Here is a 20,223-nt window from a genome sequence, read left to right on the forward strand (position 1 = left end):
TTTAATGATTGATATTTGCATTTATTATCGTATTATGTAAAAAAGGAGATATAGTTTTTTATATAATTTATTTATAATGTATTTTAATTGATTGGCTAAAAATTGAATTGGTTAAAAAGTTGTACTACTAAGAAAATTATTTAAATTGAAAAATGAAAATGGCAAAATTATTATATAGAAAAATGAAATAAATTATATGTATCGTATTTTTTCTAAATTCAATAATATATAAATTATAAGTTAATTATGAAATAAGTATTATATGTTTATTTTTCTTCTAGTATAGTATAGATACTATTTACACTGAAAATGACAGTATAAAATAAGGAAATATAATCCTATTGAGAAGGGAATGTAAAAATAAGGAAATAATTGGTAAAATAATCAGCTAGCAAAATAAGTATTAATTATACAATATCAAATTTTTAAATTGTACAAAATATTTCAGATCAACTTTCTAATATCTTTTACTTTCAGATACCGGAACTTCAAATCGATTTATACATCTTGAAGTTTGTTGTTCGTGACTACTGAGAGCAAGCTCATCGGTACTGATTGCTATTTGCCGTATAAAAGGTTTATTTGCGTACAAGTTCGTAATGTTTTCACGATTTTCTCGACTACAACTAATACCGTGATTGGTTTTGCAATCAAAGTTAATTACGATAATATCGAGAAGTGTATAATATCGACATATATTACGTATTTCTCGTATAAACAGTGTGTGAAGTTAGAGTCTTAACCTCGTAAATAACGTTTCACATTCGACGGTATATCAATCATATACTGCTTAAAATTGTAAAAGTGATTGAAAAAGATTCACATCAAAGAAAATAATAATGAGTCCTTTAAATCGAGGACCTCTGCTAGGGCCAAGAGTCCCACCCGCTGGTATACGACCTCCACCACCTCCTAGATTTGGTGGTAGACTTCCACCTCCTGGTTTACCTCCAAGAATGCCACCACCTCCAATGAATCCAGTTTTTGGGCCGATAAGACAAAGATTACCACCACCACCACGACCAGTTGGAGTGAATCGACCAAGTGGACCAATGCCATTATTTGGTCCAAGAGTCAGAGGTATTGCTCCTATGGTTCCACCGATTAGTTTAAGAGGTGTAGGACCTAGAGGACCATTAATGAGGCCTTGGCATAGAAGAGCATTACCTCCTCAGATTTTATCTCATATGAGACCAAGATTTTCAGTTGGCAATGGTAATGCAAAAGGCAAAGCATTGAATAATGTAAAGAAAGTCAGTAAACTTGAAGTAAGTATGAAGTTTTTTAATCATCTTGATATTTGTAGAGTTGAGCAAATAATAATTCTATTACTTTGTCAAAACATGTAGTAATAACTGCATGAGAATGAAGGCATGAGCAATGAATTTATTTAATTTATTGATTATTATTTTTCTTATTTAAATATGATTTATTTGTATTTTAGTCTCAGTAGTATTATGAAGGAAATAATTGTCTACTTTTTATTCTAAATTGTCTTTTGTATTTGAAGTCACTTATTTCAGATTGTGGTATTTAAATAAAATGGATTTATGAATCAATCTAAAATTAGTTATTATGAAACACATGAAGGAGAAAAGTTTATGTTTCTAGATATAATTATTAAAATTCTTCATTGCCTAATAATAGATTTCTGATAAAATTTAATGTATTGATTGACAATAAACAGCAACTTGTTTTATCATATACATGTATATGCTTTGATATCTAAAAAGAAATTAAGAATACAAATTTTGAAGTTATTTAAATTCTGACTAAAAGATATTATAATTATTTAGGAATTAGAACTAAAGAAACCATGGATGACTGATGAAATTCGAAGTGAAATACAAAAGAAAAATAAGTTGTATGCTAAAGCAAAAAAGAATAAAGATGCAAAAGAATGGGAAGAATTTAAGGATTTAAGAAACAAAGTAACAAGGATGATCAGAGATGCTAAAAATGATTATCTTGCAAAACATCCAGAACAGGTATTTTTTCCATTTAATTTTTGTACATATAGTATAAAATAATATTCTTTTCATAACTAACAATTTATTAAGGGAGATTAAACTATACTTTTTTGATTAATAGTTATTTCATATATCTTTTATTTAAAATATGTTATGTACAAATTATGTAAAAAGAAGAAGGTGTAATTTTTATATATAAAGTAGTAGCCCTACAATATAGGAAAAATTACAACAGTAACTAAGTTTGCAATTTTGATCATTTTATTTTCTGCATAATAAATTTTAAATTATTTTAATAAAGAAGAGTCAATATTTTATATATTTATAACTTGATATTTTGTGTACTATACATTTTCCTATAATGTTTATAGATATTATACTACGATTAAAAATACAACACCATTTACAGTTTCATATCTATAGAAAGATTTGTTATATACTTTTATACAATTCAAAAAGTTTGTGAAATATCAGTTACAGGATTGGTAATCTGTATGGCTGTGTGGGATTCCAAGACTTTTGAGTTTCCAAGTCTTGAGACAATTCTGCACATTTCTAATAATCAGTAATTATTGTAAAAAATGAGTATAATACACTAACTTGTAGCACATCCTTTTTAATAGTTTTAACAATAGCTTTACTATTATTACTTATGTAATAAATATTTCATTATAATGAGAGGACAAAAGAGGTAGACCACCCTGTAGAAATAAGTAACAAGTAATTGTACATGCTTTCAATGCAATTAATATCTGTATTCTTCTACTATTTGTGAGTATTAACATAATAATCAAAGACTGTATTTGGTGTATCTTATATCATAGGTACAATAAAATTCCACTTCATTTGTTTTAGCAATTTGCACTAAGTATTTTTAAAACATTTCTTAAGATTTAAGGGTATTAATATAATATATAATATAAGGATTTAGATTTATTTGTTGTGAGATGATTTATATATGTATAGACATGCTAAACAGTTATAGTTATAATTTATAAATGTAAATACTTTTTTATAATATTCAAATCATTTACAAGCCAACAATATTTAATTGCATTATAATAATTATATATGTAGATACATTTATTTCATTTATTTCATTTGTATTAATTGTTTTATTTAAAATAATATATTTGGGATTATAAAATATAATAAAAGTATTTTTACAAAAAGAAGATCCTAAAAAAATTACATTTGTCTAATAATAAATTTTTAATTTTGATAATAATACTACTAATATATTATTTATGTACAAGATAAATATTATTTGCATCATTTAATTGGCTCCTGTCATAGTTGACAAATTGCTTTGATTACAGGGTGGTCAAAAAACAGATGATAAGAATACGATCGAATCCGAGGGTGTTCAGAAAACTGAGAATGCGACTGAGCAATCAGAGCAAATGGAGCTAACGGAGGAGATGCAGCCTTCCAGCGAACAGGCACAGTCTTAAGCTTCAGGCTACTCCTCCATATAAACAATTGAACAGTTGAAATTACACAAGTATTCTGTTTTCAAACTTCAGAACGATTTGATTCTTTCTTATTTCAATGTGCAGTATATTGAGAACACTGCAGTTTAAATACTTGTATCATTTTTAATCACAAAATTTGTATTATTATCCGTTTTTTTGTCATTTGTAAAATATCATTTCTTTGCAATATAAGTTCATTCTTAGCATTTATATTATAAGTGTGTAATGTTAAACTATCATGCTAAAATATTTTGAAAAAATAGAGTTTAATGATGAATAACATTTGAATAATAGATATTCTCTTATTTTTAGTAATACTTATAAAAACTAAACTGTTTTTTTTTCTTACATCATTAGTATATGCTTATATATAAATGTAAAATTTTGTATATTTCCTATACATATACTTTCATGTTAGAAGTATTAAATATCTAACCTTTTTTCACACCAATATATCTATATAAAAATCTGGCCTTTGTTAACTCTGTTATCATAAAGCTCTTTAATTGCTCTTTGGCCAGTATACAGTGCTGCAAGCTATAACATTCTTAATGGAAAATTTTGTGGAATCGCTAAAATATTCTATGACATACAAATTTCATTCAATATAAAATGTTTCTTAAGTATTTTCTTCATAGCTTGTGGCTCTGTATCAAGATATGACAATTTTTGTAATTGTTTGTTATTATGTGCCGTAGTATTGAATATTTTCATTTCAATAATACATGACTTCCACAAAATATAAATTCAGAACAAGATAAATTTGTAATTAAGATACGTATTGTAAGAATAAATCGTATTTCTATAAGTTCTAAATCTGGTGTCCCCAATTACTCTATAAACCACAAAAAGAATTCTAATATGCGTTCAATAATCGTTCTGAAATATGAAAATGATCTTTTAGATTTCATGCATCAAATAATTTTTATAAAAGTATTGTCTTCCTAAAATTTTGATCAATTACACGTTACATCATCGCATATAATAAAGATATACTTTGTTTAATTAATATTATGTGATAAGTAAAATTATTAGATCTACAATATTAGATATACTTTTACTTCAAAACAATTTAAAATAAGAATTTATTATATTGCTTAAAAGTTTTAATGAAGGACTTTTTATACTGCCAATCTAATTCTATATTTTAGGACTATAATATTTACATTTTTTACAAATTACTTTCTACTGCTATACATTTGTGGTAACCATAAAATATTTTTTTTTGTAACTATACACAAAATTTATCCTATGTTAATTGTTGATTTAAAATATGAGATATAAATGTGTGTTTATAATACTTATGTAAACTTAATAAGTGAATTTCTGAATACCCTGGAAAAGATTTTAAAATGTAAAGTGTAAGCAATAGTTGCATATAACAGCAATCATACAAATAATCATTATTTGTAATACATTTTTATATTTACTTATATACATATATGAAATATTCATTTTACTCAAATAATTATGAAAAAATACTTCTATAATCTTATAAATGTTACAGTACCGTTAATAATTCCTATTAATTTTTAATATCCTTTTCTACAAACTTTATATTGAGAATGTAGGTATGTGAATGTAGATATCTCAATTAAGAAATAATTTACATTATCCACTAATGTAAAACATCTTTGTAAGCAATTACTCTATGCATAACTTTATATCTAAATTATTCAAACTAAAAATCTATCATGTCCTAAACAAAAGAATTATTTTAAAAAATACAGCACTCTTCGAATTTCAAGTAAATATTCATGTATTATATGGTACCAAAACAAAAAATTATGAAACCATGGAATTAATGTATAAAACAGACATTGAAAGAAGTCAGCGAAGTCTCACATATTACTACTTTCATTAACAGTTGTACCTCAAGAAGTATTTTTGCATTGAATTTGAATGTGAACAATGTATAAAAAATATTTGAAATAACCATTTTTAGGCTCATCTTTATCCAAGTGATGAAGAACCATATGATCAAAGAGATGAAAATTACATCAGTTCAGAGGATGATGAATTATTTTATTGTGAAATATGTGATAAAGACTTTTCATCAGAAGATGCTCTTTCTGAACACAAAACGGGACATAAACTTTGTGGTATTGATGGATGTACCTTCTCTGCTCATCCATTACTTATTGAAAAGCACATTATTATGCAACATAATACTGGTTTGTATCATAAAATAAAAAATGTATCAACTCCAGAAGAGATTGAGAAGTGGATAATGGAGCGAAAAAGGTAAGTTATAATAATTTTTAAAGTTGGTAATAATTAATATAATTTGTATGATATTTAATAATATTGTAGGAGATATCCTACAAAAGCTAATGTTGAATTGCGAAAGGCAGAAGAAATGGAAAAGGTACAAAGAGGAGAAATAATTAAACAGAAACAAGAGGTTACTAAACGGAAAAGAAAAAATTTTGTACGTTCTAATAATCAAAAAACAGCAATAAAGAAGGAGCCTATCAAGATATCGAACAATTTTGTAGAACTGAAAGAGAAATACAGGGGTGTATATCAATTTTCTGGAACATGTGAGCATTCTATTATTGTGTTCATGTAATTTATATATATATATTTTAATATTCTTTTTTCGTTTTTAACATATTTATATGAATAATATTTGTAGTAAGCTTAAGAAATGAAAGTTTACAAACAGAAGATCAATCTAATAATGATATTAAAGATGACTACAAGGAAAATAATAATTATATTTCTGATGAAGAGGAAACATTAGTTGCATTACCAAAATTTACTATTGCTACTTGTAGTATACCCAATTTAGTAGCAGATTACAGAAGTGCTTCTGAGGAAAGTAGGTATATTTATATTAATTTATAATAAACTCATTATTCGTAATGGAGAAATTATTTAATGTTCATATATATTTTACATATAAGTTCTATAAAATAATATTTGCAGGTGATGCACCTGAAGAAATACCACTTAAACAAATAAAATTAGATAATGACACAATAATAGAAGAAAGTAGTGCAATGAAAAAAATTGTTGATAAAAATAAAGTTGTTGGGAATAATTTGCAGTCAACAGATACAGTTCCTAAAATTTCTAAGATTAAACAGCCTATTACAGTAAAACGAAATTCAAATACAACGATAAATAAGAAACAACCATATACGTCCCAATTATTGCAAAAATTACTTTCAAGATCTATTCAACATGAGAGAAATTTAATTTGCCAGTGTGTAAAATATATAGTAGATAATAATTTTTTTGATTAAAATTTTGTAGTTTAATCCGTAATGTAGATATTTGTTAACTATCTTCCTTTATATCAAAATATATCTTTTATTAAAATAGAGCAAGGATAAATGAATATTATGATATATAATCATTTATTAAATTTTATAGGTTATATATTTACACCAATTAAGTTTTGAAAGAACGTTTTTTTTTCTTAAATTGTTTCTTCGGAATTTCTGAAGCATTATCATCTTCTCCTCCTCTCTTCTCTCCGCTTTTTATAGATATAAGATGCTTACTTTTCTTTCCTGAAAGTGCATCATTCCAATCAGTTTCTGTCCCTTTAATTGCATATTGTTCTAAGTCTTCTCTTTTCAATTTTTCCAATTCAGCTTTTTGTTTTGCTTTTAGTTCCTAAATATAATATAATAAATTTTATTATAGATATATTAAAAAATATTTAATATATTTGATATTGTAAAGAAAATAATCAAACCTTAGCTGCAGATTCTAATTCATCGTACAAACTTTGTCCATTGATGGGATTCAATTGCACCTTTTCATTATCAGTTTCCATTTTCATCATGGTGGTTTCAATAAAATTCTCTGCTATTCTATTAAGGCATTGTACAAATTTACGTATTGTACGATTGAATAAACCAAGTAACTGTGTTGGTGGTAAATCTAATTCTTCGGCTAATTTATCAACAGTTTTGTGTTGCAAGCCTAATCCTAATAAAATTGCCTAAGAATAAAAATAGGAACATTAATAAATATCATAAAAAGTTATATTTAAATACAATTATTTCAATGTTATTAGAGACATTATAAACATCATAAATACCGATTGCACTGCCGATAAATTAGTATCACCCATCATGTTTAGAAAGTATGTACGTGCTAACGATGGCAATAAATCCATTATTAAATGATAGTCCGCCATATTATTACCATACATGGTTAAACGTTTTAGATCGTAAGATGTAAAATAAATATCTAATATATCTTTCGTCAATGCTAAAGAAAGTAATTATATATATTATAGAGACAAATATAAACATCAAGGCAAATATATCATTAGAAATGCACTAACTTGTAATCTCTGATGAAACCGATTTGTTAATCAATATACTTAAAGCCAATGAGGACGAATACATGTTAAATGATATAGACAACAGATTTATAAATCGTTTACGAAAGTCATTCCAGTATGCTTGTAGCCACTTAACATCTTGTTCAGAATTTATTTTGTACAACATAATACATGAATGTTCACCTGTAATATCATTTGTTGTTTGCCTAAAGAAAGAAAAAATAAATATTTACTTTTGTTTAATATATGATGTAATAATATTAATAAACATTAATGCTAACCTTAAATATACTGGTACAAAACTAGCTCGTTTCCAAAATTTTAAGAGGGGTTCAGTAACCCCAAAAGACACTCCAATATAATCCAAACTTTCTGGGCGTCTTTCGCTTAGTTTTAAAAGAAGTGGTGGCAGAGAAGCTCGAGGTTCTAAAAGATAATTAATATAAAATTAATAGGATAAATTAAAATTATATAATGTTTAGTATATAGTACAATAAATTTGTGCAGTTACCTAATCTTTCTTCTAACAAATTCACTTCTTCATCTTGAACTTTTGATATTTGTGTTGTGCATGTTTCTGGCAGTGTTTCGTTAATATTCAGTATTTTCATTTCGTAATATTGTTTCAATAATTCCAGTGCTCTAGCACCATATCCCATCTATATCAAAATATTTATTGAGTACAAATTACTTTCATTGATTTATATGATGATATACACTTACTCCCTGATATTCAGGATGTGTTGCAATGCGGACAATACGTGCTCCAGCCAACGCCGGAAAATCTTGATCTTGATATTGTTGCGCAATAGTCCATGGTATAAGATCACCAGCTGCTCTACGCCCTCGAACTAGTCCATCATTTATAGTATTTTTACTTACTTCACCTTCTAAGCAAATCTACACATTATAGAAATATTAGAACTACCAGAAGTATTGAAGTTACATTATATACATATTATATTATATTACTCACTTGAATAACCACTAATACCTCAGGTAACGTTTTCTTGTTTGAATCTATTGGACCCAAAAGACAAAATAAATGATGTGCTGGCGCATCAGACATCATTTGTAAATCATTTGGACTATTCTGAAACATTATTAGAAATTCTGTGTCTTTTCAAACTTTAAAGGAATGAAAGAATATATTTACCTTATAGTGCGAGGCGACATAAAGAGCTACTAATCTTTGCAAAAATAATTCAGATGCTTTGTGATAAGAAAATAAGGTATCTCTAAAAAAAAGAATGTAATAATATGAAACACTAAACATTATACAAAATAATAATTATTGTTGAAAACTTAATTACCTATTTATGTAATATAACTGACACATATCAGGAGGTGGGCATCCAGATAATATAGGTGTATTTGTTGTAGCATTTAAACATAATAAATCGCACAGCCATTGCTCAACAGAATCTCCTGGTTTATAACGAATAGATTCCTCTAAAGTCAGTTCATGTAACTGCCTCCCAATAATAATCTTTTCATTTTGTTGTTTCTCGTGACTATTTGAGCCTATAGTTTGACTTCTTAGTTGTTGTAATAGTTTTAATGATAAAGATCTACCTGTTCCTTCATATCTATTAAAAATATATAAGTTGTATATAAATATTAAACCATGATTAAAAAGATAATTGAAATATAAGATATAATTACCCATTAATAGTTGATGCAAGAAATATTAAATAAGGACCAAGCATAGCTTTCACATAGGGGAGAGGTATTGCTGCAGCTTCATCAATTACAAGTAATTCAGCTTGACTTAATTTGTGGGCATCAGTAGGATGAATGTACTAAGAAAAATATATTTCTTGTTAATTATATTTACATTATTATTTTGACAAATTGATCTTATATATCAAAAGTATACCTGAATTGTTTGCCTGTGATCTCGAAAGACATTTACACGTACAGTAGCTTTATTAAATTCAGGATTTGTAGATTGTACAAGTCCATAATCAAGATGTTCTTGATATCCTAATGCATCAAATCCTAAAAATATAAAATAAAATTTTACTATATTGAAATATGACATTACCTTTTAATATTTACCTTTAAAAACGAATTCAAATAGCGTATTCAAATTTTCTGGACTTGGACTTGAAATGTAGATGTTTGAATAACCAAATGTTATGGCACCAGCAACAGCTAAACCTAATGCTGCAGATTTTCCACGACCTCTGGCTGCAGTTAAGGAAACAGTGGATCTCAATGTTTTTTCTGATATGCATTCAATAAATTTAAGAAGTGCTTTTGCCTAAAAATATTAATATATCTTATATATCATATATTTTACCAAAATATACATATTTATTTATTTTATGTATTAAACCTGATCAATTGTCTTGCAACAATTAACAAGAGAAGAAATAGGTTGTGTATCTTTTAAACTTTCTTTCAATGCATCTAATTCTGATAAATTTTCAGAAGAGGTTGGTTTTTCTATGGATTCAATCTTTAAATTGTGTGATGATAATGGCAATACATTCAATTGATCATCAACAACTAAACATCTTTTACATGAAGCAAGAGATAATAAAAATCTTTCATTAAATCGACCAACAACATCCTAGAATTAGATAAAAAATATTAAGAAATTATTTAAGTTAAAATGTTATTAGTTTACAACTTACTTAAAACTATTGTTCAAATTAAACAAATCTATTTATAAACTAATAAAATAAAAATTAATAACATACTTTATGTGCTTCTGTACGAAATCTTTTATGCACATCCATATTCATGGTATATAATTGTTTTAAGGAGTTTATTGATTGTAAAAGAAATACTATAAGTCCTCCTCCTTCAATAGTTTCAATAGTTCGTGCTAATAAATTTGGTGTAATTGCTTCAAAATCCTAAGAAAAATTATTTTCTGTTAAAGTGATCATTTATGTCCAACTTAAATAAATGGAAATCTTACTTGTAAAACACACATGCCATATGTGTTCCCCAATATTTTATGTGTTTCATGATAATAACAATATCGTATATTAGTAGAAACAACAAATAATTCAAATGGGTCATCTTCATTCACATCCAATTTTCCTGATCTAACTTTCTTTTGTATGGATTTCATTCGCTTCTTTCTATGACTACTAAAGCCTAAATCTTTCTTATAACACCAAAGAACGGAAGGTCTAGCTTTTACAATAGTCTTTGATAACATATGATGTAGTAAAACAATCTAATAAAAAATTGTAATTTTAAAATTTTTAAAATTTATTAACACATATAAATTAACATAAATATATAACAGAAATTTAATTATACACTTATATATTTATTATTTACAAATTTAATGTATACTAACCTGATCTCGTGCTTTTTCACCAATAACAATAAACATTGTTCTATGTCCCGTAACAACACCATTTTCAATTAAAACACGAACACGATTATCTATCTTTTTTCGAACCATTTTGAGGATAAAATGCTTCTCTCTTGTCTAAATTTTATTCGAAAACGTGTACTACGCGCACAGTGTACGTTTAAATCACAATGCTCGTATCCATCTTATATCCTTAATGTTAACCCACATGTACAATAAATTGTCACTAGATATTTTTATGAAAACATTTAATTATTATAAAAAATAAATAGTGTAAAAATCATTAATTTTTATAGCTATACGATTTAATTATATCACAATAATACATAATACATTAAAATTGGACGAAAATTAAATATTTAGACTCGATTCATATTAAAATTGAATAGTATGTGAAATTTATATATTTCTTTACTTAGGTATCAATAATTTGACTATACGTATATGATTATAACACGAATAAAGATTTTGATTATTTATTTAATAAAAAGCAGGAAGCATAATTATATATTTAAAGGTATTTTGAAGGGTAGTAATCTTTACGTGGATCTTAAGTAGAGCAAAAATATATAAAGCATATCACACGTAATTGATTTTTTCCGCGATTACATATTATTCATAAAAACATGAATATTTTTATAAAAAAAAACATTTGAGAACTTTTATATTATATGAAGTGAATATTAAGAAAATATTTTTAATTTACTTAAAGTACTTTTAGATAAATAATGTAACTATTAGTTGTACTTCTTATCATAAACATATTACAGTTGGTTTCAAATATTATTGTTTTTAAAAACTGCAAAGTGCATGTCGAATATTTATAATTATAACATACATAAATATGTCATAGGTTAATTATAAATGATTTATTTATAAATGTAGCTCTGTAGTATATTTATAAAAAATGGTTGAAAAAGTTTCATTAAGAAGATCTATTGCAAAACTGGATTGTCCAGCTATTATAGCTTTTGGCAATCCTTTGCTGGATGTTTATGTAACAATAAAAAATGATGATTTGTTGAAAAAGTTCAATCTTCCTACGGATGGAGAAATAGAACTTCCTGTTGAAAAAATGCAGGAGTTGCTGGCGGATTTACCACTAGAGTTAATAAGTATATTTGTTAATACATGTTATATGTTCACATTGTGTATATTTTATACAAGTATTTATCTTTTCCTGTGGTTTAAAAATCAAAATATAAATGTAACTGATTTGTTTGTGTAAAAAATATACAGTGCAAACATTGTCACTTTAATATTTATTTACAAATTTTTTTAATTCAATCAATATTGTTTGTTTATTAGTATCATTACTATAAAAGAAAACAACACAATTACATTACTAACAATTTAAATGTCATTAATGATATATATGAAATAGATCACGACATAGATTCAGTGCTGGAGGATCAGCACAAAATTCAATGAGAGTTTTACAATGGCTTTGCGATGAAACTCATCAAAATCAATATACTATATATTGTGGAGGACTTGGAAATGATTCAGGGGGGAAAATGTTGGAGATCTTAGTTAGATCAGCAGGTGTGGATGTCAGGTTTGTAGATGCTTTAAATTTTCTGTCTCAGTTTATTCTGTTTATGATATGTTTTTAAATGTACATATTTTTACAGATATGCAATACATCCAACTTTACCTACAGGACATTGTATAGCATTGACAAGTGAATCAACTCGTTGTCTTGTTGCCAATATAGGAGCTGCTGGTGTATATACTCTAGATGACCTTAAGAAAACCAATTTATCATTGGATACAATAAAAATAATTTATATTGAAGGATTTTTCCTAACACACAGTTTTCCTTTAGTAAAAGATCTTGTTAAACAAGCAGAAGAGAGAGACATAATTATTGCTTTCAACTTAAATGGAACATATATATTTAATGTACGTAAATATTCTAAATTTTAACTAGTAGTTTTAATCAATGAAACGACAAAATTATTACATCTAGGGTAATAGTATTAGAAATTAATAATAATATTAAATCAACTTTTGTAGGATCATCACATAGCAATTTGTGAAATGGTAGGGTATGCAAATATTGTATTTGGTAACGCAAGAGAAATGGAAGCTTTGGCTCAATCATTAAATGTTACATATGAAGATGTAACAGATATACCATTTTTACTGAATAGTTTAAAGAGAATTACAGTTAATGTTTGTAATACAGTAAATGAAGATTGGTTGCGTCATGGGGGAGTATTTGTTATGACTCAAGGTGGCTCAGCTCCAGCAATTACTGTTTGGGGAAGAAGTCAATCTGTTCAAGTATGTTACAAAGAGAGAAACAATTTCCTAAGTTACAAAACTGAATGAAAATTCGTTTATATTTTATTCAGGTACAACCAATTAAACCAAAGGCTCCTGTTGTAGACACTACAGGTGCTGGTGATGCTTTGGCAGCTGGTTTTCTAGCCGGCGTTTTAGCTCGATGGAAACCAAAATATTGCTTAGAATATGGTTGCAAAGTAGCATCATTTATGGTAACCAAACTTGGTATTACACTACCAGATAATGTACCACCAGATTTATTAGAATAACAATGTTAATTACGAACGAAACGGTTTATCATTAAACAATACTTATCTATCTCATGTGAAATTCTACAAGTAACTTTTACTCAGAGTTTTATTAGAAAAAGAATTGTTGTGATAATAGAAATATAAAGCTTCATATTTATGTTTACATCTTAACTACATTGTAGCTTTATCTACAACTGTTATACGATTGTTGTAGAAACAAAGTTTTAGTTTATTTAATATGTTATATCAATGTTAGATTTATAAAATTTAAAAATAATCATTGTTTTTATTGTGAAAAAAGTCATATCGTATATCTATCATATAGATTGGTGCCAAGGGATTTACTTATATTGTTAATTGTATTTAAAAAATGGTAGAATACAATATCTTTAACAAATTTCTATTAACATTAATAAAAAGAACAAAATGTATAACTTTGTTCAGATATATAAATGTTTGTCATATTGCATTGTACAAAATCTTATAGTTTAAATTTTTAAACAAAGAGAGTTTAGCTGATAAAGTTTATTATACACTGGGGAAGATGCTATATCTATAAAAACTGATGTACAAAAGTATTGTACAAATTTATTTTTACAAATAAAATTATTTTGAAAAATATCTCTTCATTTTTAATCATAAGACATTTTTTAATCCAGTTAAAGTAATTTTTTTCTATATAATTTTAAGGTTAAATACAAACATATTCGATTGGTATTTATTTCTATATTGTTTCAATATCTTATTGAAAAAAGAGTAAGAAATTATTAAAAAAATAAATACAAAATTTAGTATTGTTTAAAATATTATTTTATTTTATTCAATATTTTATTTTAATCAATAAACTATTAATTCCAGAATATATAAAAAGTTAATTTTAATGAACGTACTGTCAGTCAAAAAATATAACAAGGGAGAAAGTTAATGAATTTCTAATCATGTTTGCGCTTTAATTTAAGTATAATAAAATGTTATAAAATATTTTTTCATAAAAGCAGGTGTATTTAAATTCACAAATACTCAAATACAAAATGGCGCAATAGAAGTGTGCTCTTAGTGCAAGTAAAACGAAGCGAGGAAAATAATTTATTTTTCTATGTGTAATAGACTTGACTGAAATTAAGAATTTTGAAAATGTCTATGGTAAGGATTTAAATAATCTTCATACATATGAAGTTTCATAGTAAATTTCGTTAATGTATTTCTATCATTAAAGTAATTTATACGATTTCGATTAAAAACACCGTTTATTGTATTTCCTAACCTAACTTTCATGTTAAAGTAGTAAAAATAATAATATTTTAAACATGCAATCATTAATTTCGATATGATGAGAAAAAAAGGGAAATTAAATCATGAATGCAGCTTATAATATATATCTATATGTGTTTATATGCATATATACAACGAAAGTGCACAATTTTTCATATTCATAATTAAGATTTTATATGTCTTTTATACTTTATTGGTATCAGTTTATTTAAATAACGTAGTAAATTAACTTTTTTAGCGACCTGATGATCATAGGAGAAAATGGAACAGAGAAGAGTACGAAAGAATAGCACTTCAGCGTCTTCAGGATGAGATTGCTGAAGAAGAGTTGGGAATTCCAAAACAACCTGCAGTAAAAAGAGAGTTGCTCAAACAAAGGGATTATAAAGTTGATCTTGAATCTAAATTAGGAAAAAGTGTTGTTATTAATAAAAATACACCATCATCACAAACTGGAGGGTAAAAATACATTTTAAAAAGTCTCTTTTATATGAAATATAAGATACAAAAATTGTAATTCTTGTAAACGTATTATACTTACAGGTACTACTGCAATGTTTGCGATTGTGTTGTCAAGGATTCTATTAATTTCTTGGATCATATCAATGGCACAAAACGTAATCAACTATATACATTATTTTTTATTTTATTACATTATTATGTTATTTTGTATACTTCGATATTAATTGCTTAAATAATTATCTTTCAGATCAACGTAATTTGGGCATGTCAATGAAAATAGAACGATCTACATTAGAGCAGGTTAAAGCACGCTTTGCAACGAACAAAAAGAAATTAGAAGAAAAAAAGAAGGATTATGATTTAGAACAGAGAGTAAAAGAATTAAAGGAAGAGGTTTGTTTTATCCCTTGTATTCTTTTTGTGCAAGTATACTTTATTTATTACCTAATTTTTCATAATCAAATATTTTTTATTGTCCACAGGAAGAGAAGATAAAAGAGTACAGAAAGGAGAAGAGGAAAGACAAGAAAAGAAAAATTGAAGAAATCAATGAAGATAATGGTGGACCTTCAGATGAAATGGCAGCGATAATGGGTTTTTCAGGTTTTGGTTCTAAAAAAAAGTGACAATGAGATACTATCGGATTATTTGATGAAAAATTGCCTTCTGAAGATGTATCTTAAGAAAAGACTATGATGTTATTAATTTCTTAAGAAATGTTTCATTTGAGAATTAACATTGAACACTACAAGATCATGGATAAAAAAGACTGATCTTATTATAAAGATTTATCTTTGATATCAATATTTAAGTTTCAATATAATGTAATTTATTTCCTTTTTCTTGCATGACCAGTGTTTAAATGAATAGATAATTTTTATCTATATCTGATATAATGAACAGCAATTCATTTTCTAACACAATGAAAGTATGTTGATTTAGCATATAAAACAGTAAAATCACTATGGAAATTATGTGAAATAGCTTTAGCCTTATGAGTCACTTGTCGTTAATGTACTCTAGATTTACTGCAATACTAAAGTTAAGCTTTATGAAGTGTATTTACAGTTTTCCTGGACCAGCAATGTAATGAACATTATTTAAACAATATTGTAATTTGTCAATAAAAGTACAAGATTTTATAAACATGGAATTATTGTCGTTTATAAAACTGCATTTACATTATTGTACACGTGAAGTCTACGATAAATAGCAAGTTTCAAATTTTTGATAAAACGAAAGTGGATGCCTCTGAAATATTCGCTGCTGTATCGTAATCATTTCTACAACTTTCTTTCTTGCACTTCCAATCTCTCGTTCCTTATCTTACCTTCGAAAAAGAGGAAGATAATATCCACTCGCAGCTTACCTTCACGCGCACACATGCATATTCGACACACACTTAGGTATATTCTCACTCTTTTTCTTTCTGAAGTTGCAAGAGAGAAGGTATCCAGGAGAATTGAAAGCAAGTAAGTATGTAGGCTCCTCCTACCTAGAACTAAACTCTGGGACCGTTTTACTTGGTTCATCTTAGCATCGTAGTCCAGTGTAGTCAACACTTGTGATCACGGAGCGTTCACGAGTGCCGCCATTTATCCGAAGGTCGATCATTCGTAGTCAAGAGATTGGAAGCCGTAGTCTCGGAGGTCGTTCCTCCGCGAGATAGTTTGCACGTGATTTCTGATTGACTATAGTCAGTGCACGTGCGTTAGTGGCACGCATCAATTTGACGTTTCGATACTTTGCTTCTTTTGCTCTTTACAATCCATAACGTGCAAATAAACAGTAAAAATTTATACTTCATCATATACTCAAGTAGTCGATACTTTACTATTTTCGCTCTTCAAAACTCATAACGCGTAGATAAATAATAAAAATTTATGTCTTTAGTCATATATTCAAGTAGTTGAAGAATTAAGTGTAATGCTGCAAAATATAAATTAACCTAACAAATTTGAAAATTTTCAAGAGCAACGTAAATCAAGAGTAACGTTCGAGTTCTAAACAATGAATTGAGCAGCGAGAATTTCAAGAAAAATATGATGTTTCGTGATGGTTGTCGAAATGACAGAAATCAAGCAATTCTGACAGAAGATTCGTTGTGATACAACGCGGATGAACAACGATTAATTTGAATGTCTTCATGATAGATTTTACAAACGTGAGTGCTGGTGAACTATTATTCCGTTCTATGAAAAATTCGAGAAATTTCACTTAACGATGCCACGAACTCTCCATCCCATCCAGGAATGTAACTCCGGAAAGTCAAGTGAGTTTATATATTTAGTTTATACATTCATACATTGCGGACAATAAAATATTTTATTATATATTATTATTATATATTATATATTATTATATTGCCACAATTTTGTAGAACATAGATATTAGCTACATACAGTGAGCCACGAAACTATTCGTACGCAAATTAAATACACATGTTTCTACATTACAAAATTATTATCTTATTATTTCATTCATTTTTTTAAATTCCCGACTGTACGTATAATTCTGTGAATCGTTGTATGGTTTGAAAACTAGATTAACTTCACTACATTAATAAATTTAATATGATAATAATAGAATATGGCACATAAAAAGATAATTTATTTGACGGAAATGTTTGAAAAAATGTAATTCAAATTATTCTTAACGATTATTCGTAATCGTTTTTAATGAATGAAAAATTATCTTCTTCGGAGTGTATTTTAACGGATCATATGAAGAATCTCTTTTTACGTATTACAGATGTTCGATGTTTCTTGTTCTGAAACGATGTGCACTTTCCCTTTTCTTTTCCACGGAAGTGAAAATAATCGGTCTAGAATGAATTTTTCCCGTTATATGCCGTTTGCTTGCTTCTCTCCGACTTTTATTTTCAGAATTTCTGTTCACTCGTGCGCGATCGATCGCCACAATCGAACCAATGTACCGAAACGATCGATATATCACGATGAATTTCTCGTTTGTCTTAACTTTTAACCTAAAATTGATAAAAAAATAGAGTAATGAATAGAAGTAATGGCGCAGACTAACTTATCTCATAAAATTCTGTGTGAATTGATAAAAAATCATGATTCTCTATTCAATCCTCTGCAAAATATGAGAAGTAGGGGTTAAAAATAGATATGATATCGATTTTGGTTTATAAAACATTCTGAATAATTGTTAGAAGGAACTGAAATTTTTGTCCGCGTCTATATTGAGGTAATAGAAATTTTAATAAGATGTATTTTATGCATTCGTAATAACATTCACTAATCTCCTATTATAATGTTTTATTATAATATTATAATATTCTTTATATATATAATATTGTTATATTAAGACTAATATTTTTAATATTATTATGATTGTATTAGCAATATGTATTATAATGTTAACGTCACTAACGATATACAACGCCAGTGATTTCAATGCCTGATAAGAATACTGTGTCGTCATGCTGAACGCGTTCGTTATGTACCTCTATATACCAGTATTTTATATGAGTGGCACTTTGAGATTAATTTAGATTTATTTTAAGTAACGAAATAAGTTAATGTCAAATTGACGTGGTTAGTTAAATGAATCTCAGACAATTATTGCTTGGAATAAAAGTAATATTGTGTTCACGAATGTAATATCTAGCTGTGTCTTGTGATCAGGCTTGATCGAGAAAGTAAACGTCGAAAGTCGCCGACAGAAGGTGTTTAACGTACGACGTTAGTTTTAATGTAACGATAGCCATGTTCTATAGAACTTTCTGAAAGTCTTTCAATGTCCAGTTTTTAAGAGTGGTACCCATAATGACGTCTCTCGAAATTCATACAACACTGTCCTCAATCATAACGGGTTTCTTCTTTGCGGGCCGAACTAAACTAGAAACGTGTTCGTTTTTTGTCGCGTAATATGATTTGGCACGTGGTAATTTCGATCGATTTTTAATCACTGACCTATCCTTCTTACATGCTGTTGTATTCATTCTTCTTCTTATCCTTGCTTATTTTTTTGTTCGAACTTTACTCTTGTTGGTTTTCATTTGTATAAACTTTTTGTCAATTTCCAGAGTTTATATAATAAAAAATAATCAATTTCTGAAGTTCATATAAGAACATAGCCACTTTTCCAATTCTGCATCAAAGTGTGGATAGGTGCTACAAGAAATCCTTTTATTTTACCAAAATTTGATTAAGAAAGAAAAGTGAAGAAGAGAGAAACTTCGAACGACGAGCATCCAGTCTAAAAAAGTTTCTGTTATCAAATAGAAAACGAGAATAACAATTACCAAGTTTAGCAGAGCGAATCTAGGTTTACCGTCACGCTGTTGTTTCAACGTGGACACACGACGCGATTAAATAATAATTTTAATTGAGTTACATGCGTTTAATTGTGGAGGACTTTTAAATATCAATACTTTGCGCACAAAGTATTTGTTAAATTACGATATAATCGACATGATAATGATCACTCTCGTGATCATCGAATAAATGAAAAATATTGTTTCGAACATGAAATCATTATTACTTACTTGTATAGAGATACTTGTATAGAACTAGAAGCATAGGTCGTGTTGAATGAAGAAGTTGTTTAGTTTCTGAAATAACAGTACCATGACGTTATAATATACAACCAATAACTGTATTGCGAGTTTTAAGAATCGCACGTCTCCCAGTGCGACATTGGAATGCAGTTCTTTGAACTATTCGGTCCTTATAAGTTCTTTGTAATGACAACGCGTCGATACATTTTTTGTTACTGTGCTTTCTTACCAATGATTATGATAGCATATGTTCGATCATTTATTTATCGACTATTTGTTTCGTTTTAATAAATTGTAGTTTAAACACGTAACGATATTTGTTAGTGCATT

The 20,223-nt window shown here is 27.3% G+C and overlaps 4 protein-coding genes across 7 annotated transcripts; 3 read left to right on the forward strand and 1 right to left on the reverse strand.

The window, feature by feature from the left end:
- The first annotated feature begins 505 nt into the window (after positions 1-505).
- Positions 506-6,776, forward strand: LOC126878183 (FMR1-interacting protein NUFIP1-like). The gene is made up of 6 exons (XM_050640739.1): positions 506-1,268; positions 1,797-1,988; positions 5,391-5,689; positions 5,759-5,988; positions 6,084-6,269; positions 6,377-6,776. The coding sequence occupies exons 1-6, from the start codon at positions 840-842 to the stop codon at positions 6,694-6,696; spliced, it is 1,656 nt and encodes a 551-aa protein (XP_050496696.1). The 5' UTR covers positions 506-839; the 3' UTR covers positions 6,697-6,776.
- Positions 6,777-6,791: 15 nt separating this feature from the next.
- On the reverse strand, positions 6,792-11,298 carry LOC126878180 (RNA cytidine acetyltransferase). Its single transcript, XM_050640736.1, has 17 exons — positions 11,074-11,298; positions 10,684-10,947; positions 10,460-10,618; positions 10,093-10,329; positions 9,813-10,017; positions 9,631-9,752; positions 9,417-9,553; positions 9,065-9,340; positions 8,908-8,989; positions 8,728-8,844; positions 8,475-8,651; positions 8,263-8,410; positions 8,033-8,177; positions 7,752-7,957; positions 7,503-7,675; positions 7,155-7,403; positions 6,792-7,072 (listed from the first exon to the last, which is right to left on the reverse strand). Exons 1-17 carry the CDS (start codon positions 11,179-11,181, stop codon positions 6,845-6,847), a joined length of 3,033 nt encoding a protein of 1,010 aa, XP_050496693.1. The 5' UTR covers positions 11,182-11,298; the 3' UTR covers positions 6,792-6,844.
- Positions 11,299-11,471: 173 nt separating this feature from the next.
- LOC126878185 (uncharacterized) lies at positions 11,472-14,255 on the forward strand. Of its 4 annotated transcripts, none has more exons than XM_050640743.1 (6): positions 11,472-11,608; positions 11,945-12,198; positions 12,476-12,649; positions 12,726-12,996; positions 13,111-13,380; positions 13,452-14,255. In XM_050640743.1, the coding sequence occupies exons 2-6, from the start codon at positions 11,999-12,001 to the stop codon at positions 13,650-13,652; spliced, it is 1,116 nt and encodes a 371-aa protein (XP_050496700.1). In that variant the 5' UTR covers positions 11,472-11,608; positions 11,945-11,998; the 3' UTR covers positions 13,653-14,255. The 4 variants fall into 4 exon arrangements, with proteins under 4 accessions (XP_050496700.1, XP_050496699.1, XP_050496701.1 ...); XM_050640742.1 differs by lacking the exon at positions 11,472-11,608 and adding an exon at positions 11,622-11,860; XM_050640744.1 differs by lacking the exon at positions 11,472-11,608 and adding an exon at positions 11,622-11,821.
- Positions 14,256-14,520: 265 nt separating this feature from the next.
- Positions 14,521-16,521, forward strand: LOC126878188 (zinc finger matrin-type protein 2). Its single transcript, XM_050640747.1, has 5 exons — positions 14,521-14,777; positions 15,145-15,365; positions 15,450-15,523; positions 15,616-15,761; positions 15,851-16,521. Exons 1-5 carry the CDS (start codon positions 14,769-14,771, stop codon positions 15,992-15,994), a joined length of 594 nt encoding a protein of 197 aa, XP_050496704.1. The 5' UTR covers positions 14,521-14,768; the 3' UTR covers positions 15,995-16,521.
- Positions 16,522-20,223: the final 3,702 nt, after the last annotated feature.

The sequence above is a fragment of the Bombus huntii genome, chromosome 2 (genome assembly GCF_024542735.1).
Source record: "Bombus huntii isolate Logan2020A chromosome 2, iyBomHunt1.1, whole genome shotgun sequence".
In the NCBI taxonomy this organism is placed as follows: Eukaryota; Metazoa; Arthropoda; class Insecta; order Hymenoptera; family Apidae; genus Bombus; species Bombus huntii.